The 14299-nt window shown below is 42.0% G+C and overlaps 1 protein-coding gene across 1 annotated transcript in view; it reads right to left on the bottom strand.

Annotated features, from left to right (window-relative positions):
• Positions 1–14299, bottom strand: part of RAPGEF4 (Rap guanine nucleotide exchange factor 4) — a 1206373-nt gene that overhangs the window by 356387 nt on the left and 835687 nt on the right. Inside the window, exon 17 of the mRNA XM_086956142.1 lies at positions 6913–6991. Coding sequence (XP_086812268.1) covers positions 6913–6991 — 79 coding nt within the window. The remainder of the gene's footprint in view (positions 1–6912; positions 6992–14299) is intronic.

Below are 14299 nucleotides of genomic sequence, written 5' to 3'. Positions count from 1 at the left end.
AGTTTATACTAGAGAGGTTATGTGTCCATGCATGATCTATGCCTATGGTTATTAGTATTGTGTTGTGGGTATCTACCTGTTACCAGTGGTTACTGATTGTGATCTATAATTGTTGTACCAAGGGGGTGAGCAGGGGTTATCTTGGCGTGTGACTCCCTTGCCCTGACTAGAATGGTGGTTTCTGCCTGGCTTTGGCTTTGGCGTAAGCCTTAGCCAACCAGAAATCCCAGTTCTAACATATTTTATATAAATTAACAAATGTAATTTCTCTTCAGATTAAAGAAAAATCACTTCCATTTATAATAGATATTTCAGCGATATACAAAGGCACTTGTCCAAAGAACGAACAAAGTGCACAGAACCTTTGTCTGTGAGCAATGGGGGCCTGGGATTAAGGCATGGCATGCCATGTCATTTATCCAGCTCCCATGCCACAGAACCTGCAGCACACAGCCACCCACCACACGCAATAGAATTTGGGCACAAGGTGTGGCCACAGACCATAATCATAGGGATAACCTCATACCATTACTTTAGATTTTTCAAATTACTGCTGGATATGAAATATAACCTGAACATGTCATATCAATAAAACATCTTTGGACAAGTGCCAAAGATATATGGCTAATTCATAAAGACATTGTCTTTTACATGCACAAATGGCTTGTTTTTGCATGGAATTCACAAAAGGTGTGTATATGCACCCACAAATAATGTTATGTTATGTTACATGATGTGTAGAGCGCACGCATGGCTGCCCCCACAGTGTGGCTTCCCAGCGCTAGGCCTACAAACATGCACCTGCCACTGACAGCCCCCTCAGAAAAGAGGGGAAGAGGCTAGATTGAGAAAAGCCAAGCCTTGGGGGATTTCCCGAACAGAAGATGGTTATGAGTGTTTCTGATTGGGGAAGAGCATTCCCGAGGGAGGGGGCCAGAGCACAAAAGAGCGACCGCTCGCTCTGACTCTCCTTACTTGGGGAACTATTGCCAAGTTCTCGTTGGCGGAACGCAGGGCGCGTGTGAGCTGGTAAAATGAAATAAGCTGGCTCAGAATAGTGGGCCCCTAGGAATGTAGAATTCATGGGTGAGACACAGGGTCTTGAAATTAATGTGTTTCTCCACCTGGAGCCAACGTAACCTGCGCATAAGGCGTGAGGCAGAGCAACATCTGGAAAGAGTAAAAATCAGGCAAGCTGCTGCATTCTGGGCTAGCTGGAGTCTTTTCAAAACAGAACTATTGGTGCCTAAGTATAGAACGTTACAATAGTCAAACCGAGACAGAATGGCCACTTGGATTATAATTTGACGAATATGAGGGTAAAAAACAGCCAGAATCGGTTAAAGACTTCGCAGGAGACCGTAACATGTACCGGCAACAGATCCAGCTTAAAACTTGAAGGCCAGAGCATTGCTCTTCCATATTCCTAGATTTTCTATAGATGACTTGGGTTGGAGAGGGGCCCAAGGGAAGCGGGCCACCAGTGGTTGTACCAAATAGGGCTATGTTTGCCAACAAGAAAAATCTCAGTCTAGTTAGCATTCAGGCGTAGGCAGTTATTAGTCATCCACTCTGCTTCCGCCAGCATGCCTTTCCGGACATTGCCCATGTCTAGTGATTGAGTGTCCGAGAATGAAATTTCAAGTTGAGTAGCGTCAGCTTATGAGACCAGCTTAAGCCCAAAAGAATCAACAACTCGAGCTAAAGGCTGGGTGTAGATGTTAAACAAGGTAAGGCTTAAGGACGAGCCCTGAGGAACGCCGTACGTTAGCACGTGAGATTGTTATGTAAGGGGGAGATTTACCCATGCATAATTGTACCTCATTATGATATAATATCCTACATGGGTAAATCTCCTACTATGAGTTGGGAGTGGGTGTCCAGGGTAAGGATGCCCCGGATAGTTTGGGAATTATGACAAAAGTTGATGGGTATTCATAATCGTCTCCATAACCCATGTGAAAAATATTTTCCCAGTGCAGAAAGTGAAGTTGCACAAATGCCAAGGCCTTTTTTCCATTCGCAACTGTAGCTAAGCTACGCATAACCTCTATTGCAAAAAGCCCTTTACATAAATGCATGTGGGAACTCACATTCGCTTTGCAACTGTACCCTGAAAGAATCTGTGAATTTCTAAAATTCAGGAAACGGCACCCACATGAGTTAGTACACTTATGAGAGTAGATTTCGAAATTTCTTTATGAATCGGGCCTTTTTCTTTTCGCCTGCAACAAATATCTTTCATTGGGTAAATATTTCAATACACTCCATTTTGGAATTTGACTGGCATCGTTGATATTAAAAATATGTTTTTCTCATACAAATATGTAATAGTTTTCAGACTGCCTGGCGGTAAGTGAGCTATGAAGAATTGTAAAGTCATCAAGAAATGAGCTCACATTTTTTCCATCGAATACATCTGTAGCAACAATTATATTCTATGGGGTGAGCATCGTCACTTTCATCACCAGCATTCTCAATCGCACTCGCCTGTACAGTCAACAGCACGACATGTTTTGTTTAAATTTCACACTGAGTTGAACATTCCGCCGTCATATCCGCCTCCTGCGTACCTCCACGCACTGTAATTATATCATAAAATGTTATCTAGGTATTATGTGGCTCACCACAGGAACCAATAATCTGTATGTACTTTTAATGAACATTTACTAATTTTTAATTGCGCTAATGAAGGGTCCCTTTATTAACGTCACCAAGGGTAAGCAAAGCACTCACAGGCCCTCCTTGCCAGAGATACAGAATGGTACTAGAGAGTTGGAGCGCCGAATGATGTGCCGCTAGGCTCGCGCCTAAGGAAGGCAGGATCTGAGGAGCGGGTGGATTTGTAAAACAAGCCATCACTATAACCTCCTAATGAGTATTTTAAAATTGCAATGCAGTCAACGAACCAAAAGCAGTGTCACAGTAAAGTAATTATATCGTAGGTAAAATAGCTCCTAGAGGCTTGTCTGATTCAGCATTCCAACGCACCTCTACTCCCTCCTACGTTTATTTCGTAACACCGTGTCAAATTTAAGCACGTTTTATAAAAATATAAACATATATTAAATGTTCTTACGTTGTGGCCCTTATCACTTTCGTATAATGTAAAGTATTTGATAGCTACAATCAGTACCGTGCAGAGTACCAAAGACATTTATGAGTTCGTGGAGTATTACTCCTGGACTGCTTTTTTACATACCCTGACATGACTTTGTGAATTGACCTAAAAACATGTAAAATAGGATTAAAATGGAAAAACTCAGGGAATATTCACACAAAAAATCAGTGCGAATATAAAGGACTGTGTCCTATTCGCAATTTTACTACTAGGGAGTTAGATGTTTCAAACAATTCACAAAAGCATGTAAGAGTATGTAGGCGAGTACTGCTGCAGTACTCTTTTACGTACTCTGATATACCCTTTTGAATTGGTCCAAAACATCTAGATTAAAAAGGGCATAATCCGGAAATATTCATATGCAAATTGTAAAAATAAAAATTACTGTCCCTTTCTGCACTTTTATTGATAGGGAGTTAGGCGTTTCAGGCCGAAACACAAACTGATGTATAGTATGTAAGCGAGTAGTACTGTAGTGCTACTCCTCCAGGTCATGAATACTTGGTTGAACTCGCCCCATAGTCAGCTGCTGGCTTCTTAATCTAGACAGTCTGGTTCCCAAACTACCCTGTAGGACCTTTAGTGTTTAGGATAACTTTGATCACGTAGGTACTTCTGGTATATGGGGCAGCCGCTTATTGTTTGGTATAATTACAACAGTGTACATAAAAGGCGGAAGCACTGAAATAGGAAGGAGCAGTGACATCATTGCTCTTCATCAGTACACAGGGTCGGATTGGGATCACAATTCGGCCCGGGCACTGACGAAAAAAGTGGCCCACATTCAAGAGGCGTGGCCCATATTTAAGGGGCATGGCCCACATTCAAGGGGCGTGCCCTTTCATGAAACACCATTTGCAAAGACAAGGAATGAAAGTGGGAGGATACTGTTCTTGCACACGACACAGGGCCAAGGTGACAATGGCCTACATGCTGAGCAACTAAAAAAAATAGCAAGGCCCCTTTTTGTCACAGAATTATTCCAGCCCTCCAGCACAGGAGCACCTGAAAAGCAGCAAAGCCCCTGCTATTACTAACCTACTCAGCCCTCCCCAGACCTTCAGCTCAGGAGCACATGAACAGAGGTAAGGCCCCTGCAATTAGTAAATTAATCAACCCTCCAGGCCTTGGGAAAATGTCCTGGCAGGGGAGCACACAAAACACAGCTTTCTGGGTCATCCAAGGCAGCCAGGTAGCCAGGGGGGGGCTGAGGTGAAGCTGGTGCATGGGAAGTGCCTTCCCAGTGTGTTCTGGCAGTTTGAGAATTTACCATTTACTGTAGTATTACCCTTGTACCTGTGTATGGTACCCTTTTGTAACTTGCACAAGTCACTTTTCTCTTGTAACACACTGTTTGCTACCTCTCACTTTTGTTTGCTTTAGATAGTTACACAAGTGCCACCATTGCCTATGTAACTTTTGTTCTTGTGCTGGAGTGTCTGCCATTTATTGCAGTATTATACCTCTACTTGTATTTTGTACGCTTTTGTAACCTGCACACATATCACTTTTCCCTCCTGTAATGTATCGTTTGCTCCTCTTGTATTTTGGTTGCTCACTATTGTCACTTTTGATTCATGTAACTTAACGTTTGCTTTTGTAATTTGTCCACTTATAATTTTCTCCTCATGTATTATTGCTGTTCCTAATGTGAAGCGCTCTGACACCTTCGGGTAAAGTCTGCGCTATATAAAATCGCATAAATAAATTAAAAAAACAAAAAATTCCAAGCATCACCAGGCCCCCACAGCAAGACCCATTCTTCCTCGCCCACTATGCCCTGAATGTGAAGGGCTGTGGGCGAGGTGTTAAGACTAACACCGTTTCCGGGCTGCATGGGCGCCATGGGGCCGAGGTGCAAATGGCTCAAAGGCCTGAGAAACACCTGGCCCCCAGGGAGGCCGATTATTGCAAACAATCACCCCTCCCCAGCCCAGCCTCAGCTTGATTGCTTGGCAGGGTAGGGGAAAAGGAGAGGCCACAGCTGACAATCGTCCGGCCGCACAGCGAGGCTGCTTTCATTTTCTCAGTCTCTGTCTCCTTGCCCTCTGTGAGCCGTTTTTTTTCTCCTCTTCCTAGTCCACTCTCTGTGGACTGGGACAGGGGAGAAAAAAAACGGCCCACAGAGGGCACTGAGGCACCGGCCCTTCGGCCCATTCCCGAATGCCCGCCTTGCCAATCCGCCCCTGTCAGTACATAATGATTTAGTTGCAACTAATGATACACACGCCTGACTGACAGGGTGTCATGTCATATTCGTTTCACCAAGTAAGGCATAACTGGGTAACCCTATATTCCTCAGAGCGTGAGTCTATTAAATGTACAAACAGCAATGGGTCTGTCAGGCTAATTCTAAACATTTCACAGGTGTCTCAGCGGGTGCCATCACTGTATCCTTGTGTAGTGATAAATCCCTAGAAATCATACAACTTTATCGATTCTAGGGATCGTCGTTAGACAATGTAATGACAGAAATAAAACAGGTGCTCCCCATAAAACAAGAGAGTGAAATGACGCTGTGCTTGTGAGTTGCGACAATGGAGAAAAGTGACGAAACAGCGCGAAAAATCTTCAGATCAGTGCCTGGCTGCATAATTGAAATACGTTTCAAATGACAACTCTGATCTTGTTTATTTGTTCATTGACAACAAGCGAGCATACATCACTTAGTGCAGTCCAAGCATTCATATAGAGGGCGTTGACGTTTTGACCTGTAAAATAAAAATGTATATAGCCAGGTCTTCATCAGGACAGGAACTAGAGGATTCACCCTCCAGTTAGTGGAATGAATACTGCTACCCAATTTACAGTTGATATATCAATTGGGGGGTTTTACCCAAGTATAGTCACTGGGACCTGGGTGGACTAAGTATTAAGAGGAAGGGGTCCCAGTAAGAAAGGACAGGACTTTTAGAACAGTGAAAATATATAATCACACAAACAATCAATCTGTCCGCATTGTTTTAATCACAATGGGAGTAGACAATGAATATACAAGAATTGGTTACATCAAGTACATTAATTGCAGGTAGTGCCCCAGACGTCTGGGGCACTACCTGTAATTAATGTACTTGATGTAACCAATTCTTGTATATTCATTGTCTACTCCCATTGTGATTAAAACAATGCGGACAGATTGATTGTTTGTGTGAATATACAATTTACAGTTGAAGCACAATTAATCACTTCACGCAACTTGCTAACAAATTTACACACTATCGCACACATAAACGCACTCTCATCCGCAAGCACACATACAACTTACATTTAACAGCATTTCTTATTTACCTTAGCTTCCTGATAGGGTCATATTCCAGCTAATGTACTCCATTTTTTATTACCCTAATATTAATAAAAATTGGCAAAAACCAGGCAAGTGGAGATCCAACCAGCATCCATTAGGAACAGCTGCCCCTGAGTACCAGGCACTGATTTTGCCACCTCTGAGGCCAGGGCAACAAGGGGCAAGCCAGAGGTAAACCCTACGTTGGAATTCCTAAAATACTAATAGAGTAATTAGTTATGCATATATATCACACACTCCTGTTGAAGGCACGTTGATTAGTGCTCATAGACTAATGTATATATGTATTTTCCATTACTGTTGTGCAAACCTAGCCAAAAAAAGACCAAAGCACTGAACAGGGTCAAAGATAAATATACATCACATTCTCAAAATCACAAATGCAGATCGGAAGCACGAGGGAAAGGATAACAACTGAGAAACAATAGAAAGTGCAAGTGAGCTAATTATGTCACATAAATTTCACACGTTTAACTGAAAAGGATATTGTGCCATCAAAACCGGGCAGAGTTGACTATTTGGCATAAAAACACAGTGCATCATAACAAAATCGTCTAAAACAGGATCTGAAAAGAGAAAAATAATGGTTGAAAAATCATTAATGACAACATCTTGCGGATATTCAGAGCTAGAAATGGTAAAAAATAACTGCACTCAGAGATCTCATATATTTGGGGGTCATAAGGAAGCAGCAGAAAGGAGGTGAAGGCATGAGTGATAGGGTCATGAGAAGTGGGAACCTACAGTCAACTTTTTCATTTATTTTGTTAAAGTATCTGCCCAAAAGAAATTGGCAACGAGGACAAATGAGATAGTAAGGGCCTTATTTCTAGTTTGGCAGAAGGATACTCCCTCACAGTGCTATATATGATAATGCATGTGTAATATGGCGGACAGGATATCCGCCATGTTTTTGATGGAGTATTTCGCCCACCAAACTGTAAATAAGGTCCTTAATTCTTTTTGGACCAACAATCAGGTTGCATTTCAAAATATCATATATCTATTGCAGAGATCTTTGTGTACCCAGCAAGTAGCAAAGTTTAATAACTGTGAGATAACCTGGGGGAGAGATCAGTGTGTCGTCTAGTAACATAGTAACAGGTCTGGCACATCATAAAAAAGCATAGCGAGATAATGCACCCGCTACAAACCACAGACTGTAAGATGCAGTTCGGAGATACATATTTTATGTAGAAAGCTCATTGGCTTAGCACCTTTGTTGGAGAGATCCTTGTGTTACTTACGGGTCACCAGTTACAATCATTATAAGATAGCACAGTAAGTTATGAACCAGCATCAGGGAGCTGCATGCAAACTGCAATGAACAGTTTATAACTTTAAAGTTTTTATTTAATCTCTTGTTATTCTAAAGTTGCAAAAATTGGTTCTTTTGAGTAGCAATAAACACTTATTACTAAGTGCTGTATAAATGGCTATAAATGAGGGCCAGATGAGCAAAGCCATTGCAAAATCACAGGGTTTGTGATCACAATGTGACTTTAAGTAGGTATTAAACCCATTTTGCATGACAGAAATAGCACACCTGCCTAAGCAATATTAATTTGGCAGGTCATTCTATGACCCCACCTGTGACTGGAGATTTAACAATGTAACCTCTTTGCACATAGGATGCATTGCAAAATCAGAGACAGGTCGCAAAAAGTTTTGTGTGAAATCTGTAACCACTTGTTCACCTTTCACTTAGAATATCAGACCCAAAATAATTCATGTAGACACATACATCTGACATTCTTACTAATAACCATTTATCTATAGAGAGATTTGAAAACCCCCCAAACTGACCTCCAAAGCTATTTTTATCTCATAAGCACTTCAGATACAACAACAAGCTGTAGGAAGTTGGCTTTATATAGTGTAATAAAACGAAGTACACTGTGCAGAGAGTCCAGTGGATTCCTATGGTATACAGTCAAAATATTGAGTTTTTAATATCCTTTTACATTAATATCGAATTAATAATATAGAATGGACACAATATCGAATGGACAGAATATAGACTACAAAAATATAGAATGGACAGAATATAGAAAACAAAAATATAGAATGGACAGAATAAAGACAGCAAAAATATAGAATGGACAGAATATAGACAACAAAAATATTGAATTTGAGGTAAGTAAGTTAATATTAATTTTTTAATAATATCTAACTTTTTAAAGTATTTTTAATGTTAGTATATGTGTGAAAAGTGTATATTTATTTTCTAATTTATTTTCATTAATTTATTTTATGGTATTTTATTTTTGCGTAATATAATTCTGTAGCGGGTTGTGGGTTTATAGGGGAATAGGGTGGGAAGTAATTTAATTATAAATCATTAAATATGTTAATTTATTTATAGGTATTTATTTTGAATTAATTATTAATTGGTAATTAATTAAAATAGAATTGGTAATTAATTTTAATTAATTGATTAATTGATAATTATGGTAATTTTATTAATTTATTTTCTGTAGCGGGTTGTGGGTTCATAGGGGAATAGGGTGGGAAGTAATTTAATTATAAATATTTAAATTTAATTTATTTATTTTGAATTAATTGATATTAAAATATGTAATTGGTAATCAAATAAAATATAATTGGTAATTTATTTTAATTAACTTATTAATTGATAATTATGTCACATTTATTTTATGTTGCGGGTTGTGGGTTTGTAGGGGAATAGGGTGGGAAGTAATTTAATAGTAATTAATTAAATATTGTAATTTATTTATTGGTTTTTGGTTGTTCACATTTTTAATTATGTTTTAATTGTTAATCAATTGTTAATTGGTAAATAATTTGTATTAATAGGTAATACTTCACCAAGAACACAGTTTTAAGGTAGTGCTTTCAGAGTTACGATTTTACAAAGTTTGGAAAATGTGTCACTTTTGGGCGCAATTACGCACCATTAATAGCAATGGGGAAAAAGCAGAGAAATGCATATAAAATCAGGCAAAGCTTTCATGAAGTTCACCTTCACATTTTAAGTCGATGTCAGAATCAATTCGAAAGTTTCAGAAGGAGAAGATAACCCCTTCCATGCTCATGACGAGCTCAGCTCGTCATGCAGTACAGTGCTCCTGTGCTCATGATGAGCTGAGCTCGTCATGAACAATGGGATTTAAGGGACACCCAGCACCGGGGGGGAATTGCTATAGCATTGAAGGTGTTAAGGAGCGTCCCGGTTCGGCCGGAGTGCTGAGGGTACAGGAAGCTGGTGCGTAAAGACGAAAGAGACCACTTGAAAATACACTTCACAGGAGGACGTACAGGTAAGTCAGATGGGTCTCCTTTGAGGGAGAAGGTCACAAGAACCTGGGGACCATGGGTGCACTGTTGGTTCATCGTGACTAGGGCCGGGTGCAGACTGGATAGGTCAGATGGGTGCTTTGTGTCTTGAGGTCCTCGCAGTCAGGAAAAGGCAACTTGGAGATGCGATCTCGGGACAGCTGGGCCACTCAGGAAGTGGGTCTCAGGGTTCATGTAGTCCCTCAATGGGTGCTTGCTAATGGAGTTGTTGGAGACCAGAGTGGACTTTTCTTATCAGTGCTTGTCGTTGGGGGCCCAGTACCCCGGATAATGGTACACCACAGCTCTGGTAGGGCCTGGTGTCTCCAAACTTGTTGAGGAGACAGATCTGACCCTCCAGAACTGTTGTACCGTTTCTTGCTTCGATGCTTCATCAAGGTCGCACGGGAGCAGCAAGTCAATAAATCGGACTTCACAGGCTTGGTCCCTGAGGTGTGCAGGGGAGGGATACCTTCACTCAAGGGAGCTCTTGGGTATTTATTGGAGTCTAGAGGAGCTCTGAGGTTCTTGGAGACCTCACAGTTGCAGGACAAGACAGCATTGAATGATTGTCGAGTCTTCCATGCAGCAGGCAGGGGTTAGCTCAAATTTCTTCTCCTGAAAGGCATCAGTCTTTGGGCAGCAGCTCTTCTTTGTGCTTTTCGTTCTCTTGTCGATCGAATCTGATGTTCAGGTCTAGGGGTGCCACCTAAATACTAAATTTAGGGGAGTTTCAACAGGAGACAGGTAGTAGCCAATGGACTACCTATCTGTAGGTTGTCTACACCATCTAGTGACCACTTCCTGTGGGAAGGGTCACTACTCTTGCCATGATAGGTTGTTTATCCACCATCCCAAGATGGTGTAATTTCAGGAGAGGGGTTCACCTTGCTTGCCCCGCCCTCTGGGGGGTGTAGGCTAGGTCGGGCCCCTCCCACTAATCTTACTAATTTTACAGCATTTATTCCAGCCAAAAGTTGATCAGGAAAGGGGGCTTGCCCCCTCCCACTACCTGAAAGTTTCTGGGTTAGATTTCAAAGGCGACATTACTTTTGAAGCTTCCTGCCCTGGAAGGACATCCTGTCCTTGAGGAGGTGTGATGCACCTTTACCCGGACCTGGTTTGTCTCTGTCCTCTGACAGTGTTGGCTCCCACCCCATGAGGTCAGAAACATGTCTGGTGGTAGCAGACTGGTGAAAACAAGTCAGAGACAACACCAATGCTTGGTACGTTTTCAAGGGACCGCCTAAAAGGGTCTCCTGTGTGAATTTATTAATAAATCCACCACTGGCATAAGTGAGGATTTATTAATACAAGATGGTTGGTACCAAACACCTTAGAAATCAGTGAAGCCATCATGGAGCTAGGAAACACGTGTTGACAAGTATCCTGCCCATGTTATCATTATGGCTTCCCTGTGCACTTTAACATTATCTCAGAATAGACTGGACATTGTAGGGGCATATCTGCTCATGCTGATATGCTCATATATAGGATATAGTGCATCCACCCTTAGAGCTAAAGGCTTGCAGTAGGGGTGACTTATCTATACCTTATGCAGTGTATGGGGGGCACAGCACATAGGACTGTGTGCCATGTTGACTCGTTGGATTTCTCTACACAAAGAAACGCAGCCTGCAATGGCAGTATGCATAGTCTTGGAGAGGGATGGCACAATACATGTTGCACCCCAGTGGACCTTCTTCAGTACCCATGCCCTAGGCACCAAGGGTACCAATTACTAGGGACTTACAAGGGGTAGCTGAAGTTGTGCCAATCGTGGTCCATTGTTTAGGAAAGAGATCTGGCACTGGGAGCCTGGTTGGCAGGGACCCAGGGCAGTTACAGTTCGAAATCACATCAGGCATCACGGCTATATGTCAAAAGAAGCAGTTTCCGACACAAGCTGATAGTCTTTGTTTCCTGGACAGCACTAGCATCAAAGTGTTAAGCTCCAGCTAGCTCCCACGAAGAATGAGGCTTGATCAAAAGGAGTGCTCATGGCCCTTTAAGTGAGGCATTTGTGTTGGGCCCAGCTTGGAACTGATTTAAATGGCTTCCCTCATGCCCTGCAAGTTTCCCTCTTGAATGCAGATCACACAAAGTCTGGGCACCAACAATTGTGACAAGGTGCCAGCAAATTGCTCTGGGACAGAGCCAATACCTTTTACTGGGACTGGCTTGAATTCATGATCTGACTGAAAAACAGCTGATGGATCAGAGATATGGCTCGATCCCTCCACTTTTCCAGCACTGCTGTTATTTCTAAAGAAATTTTGGTTGATAGAAAATATGAGCCAATGATTATGGTAACAATAAACTGAGCTGATTGTTAAATTAAAGTATGCTGCCAATGAAGTAAATTGTCCTATTTTCTCTGAACAATGATTTTCTTTCAAAAATGCATTTTGTATGGTGAATTGCCCTTATGAGCTAGATATATTAAGTGTAGCATCTTCCCCAGCCCTGGAGCATGTAAATGAACTACACCACACATGGAGCTTATTCATACAAGTTTTTTTCCCCACATACAATCATGCACTGCACGATAGTGCCATACTTCCGCCTACTACACCTTAACACCTCCCAGCGTATTGCATAGGTCCTGTACAGAGTCCGCCCAGAACTGCAAGGGTCCTAGCGCATACATCATCAATAAACTACATCTTTCCCTTTGTTAAATAGAAAGTGACAGACATCATTAAGAAATCACATCTCCTCAATTAGTCGTTGAGGTGCTCTCACTTGTCTGCTGGCTTGGGTGACCCGAGATGAGCAAAGCCCACCCTGATCAGGTACCGGTAGTACAGACTCAGGCGATCACGGGACTTGTGAGCAGGGTCGCCTCACATATAGTCTAAGGATTTGACAACTGTTGTGTTAGGTGTTTAAAGTGTGATGCTCCCCTGTGATGTACTTTCTGGGATGATGTGCTGTCACCATGTGTAATTTGAAAGCTATGACCAGCGAAAGGTAACCATCAAATGGATTGTCTGTTTTCCGTTTCTGTCTCTGTTTAACCAGTAACCAATATCCTTTGTCAAAGACTGTTTCATTGGTATGCCAGCGCTTATTGGCATATGTTTTGCAGTAGTGGTGGGGCGGGGAGGGGAGGTGGGGTTTAAAAAAAAAGCAAACCTGGAGCAAACTGACAAAGAAAAACAACCCCACTTACCTTACCGGTTGCTGATTTCCTCCATCCTAGTCCTCTTCAGGTTGGCAAACCAGGAAGCACACAGGCTCCCGACTCCCCTGACAAATCACAATACTACAGTGCAGCTTTGTAATTGGTCTGAGTGCCATGGTTCAGCACTCAGCCAGGGAATGGGAGGCTGGGAATGTTCTCCATCGGGCTGTACAACATAGCCCGATGGAGAACATGTCAAGTACGCATGACGGTTTGGCCGGCCTGAGAAACAGGCCAAACCCTCATGCGTACTTAGAAGAGTACCACCACTCCTTCCCCTGCTCTATGGGAAGTGCAGCCCCATCCTGCCAGCACTGGCTTCACATAGCCAATAATGAAAAAACAAATGATAATAACTTTGTTATTATTATTTTATTTTTCTTGTGAGGCGACGCTCCTCTGCCTTAGCGGGGGAGACGCCACTGATGTTTTTATTTTACTTTTCTGTGTAGGGTCGGTGACATGAACGTTGTCCACATCCATTGATCAACCTGATATCCATTGAAGTAGTTTGGTTCTGATGGTTCTCCCAAATAGCAAGATGGATGGACTCACACCGGTCGTGGAGCGAGGAGTTGATCGATAGGCCCTGAGGACCTAACACAGGACTTAGTTCAGATCAATTCCTTCCATTGAAGCTCTTTGAATCACTTTCTTGAGGGTTCCAAAGAATCACTCAATTATACTATTGGCTTGGGGCCAGAGAGGTGTACTCCTTTGATGTTTTACATTGAGTCGGACAACTAATTATTTGATTTCTTTGCTATTGTGCAGAGAGCCATTGTCAGATTTGAGGGCTTTAGGAATACCCAGTTCTGCAAAGATGACATCAAGCCATTCTATCACTTTTTCATGGGTTGTCGGAGATAGGTCTTCCACCAGTGGAAAATGCAAATATTCATCAATGACTATCATGAGATTATGTCCATTTCTTAGAGGACTAAAGAAGTAAACTGCAACTCTTTCCCAGGCATTAGCAGGAAGGTCAGACATTATCACTAGGTGCTGCGTCCACTTGGGAGACAAGTAGTTACAAATGTGACAAATTTTCAGCTCCTTTTTGAGTCGCTCATCAACCAGAGGGACCAACACTCAATGTCTTAGAGCTCTCTCGGGGGATACAATACCACAGTGTCCTTCATGGGCCAGTTTGATTACTTGGTGTCTTAGGCTCTAAGGTATGATGATTCTCTAGCCTCTCAATATTATGCCTTCTTGAGTGACTGCTAGCTCATATTCCACATTCTTGAAGTTTTGAAATGCAACATCATTGGCAAGGGATCGAGTACTCTTTCTCTAGGATTGCATTGTAATGAGGTCTTTGATGATAAGCACATTGTTGTCTGTAATGGTGGCAGCAATGGTTTTTTCCACAGGCAGAGCCACTGGA

The sequence above is a fragment of the Lissotriton vulgaris genome, chromosome 2_1 (assembly GCF_964263255.1).
Source record: "Lissotriton vulgaris chromosome 2_1, aLisVul1.2, whole genome shotgun sequence".
NCBI classification, from domain to species: domain Eukaryota; kingdom Metazoa; phylum Chordata; class Amphibia; order Caudata; family Salamandridae; genus Lissotriton; species Lissotriton vulgaris.
Note: the sequence above shows the minus strand (reverse complement) of the source record. Positions and strands in the feature narration are given on the sequence as shown.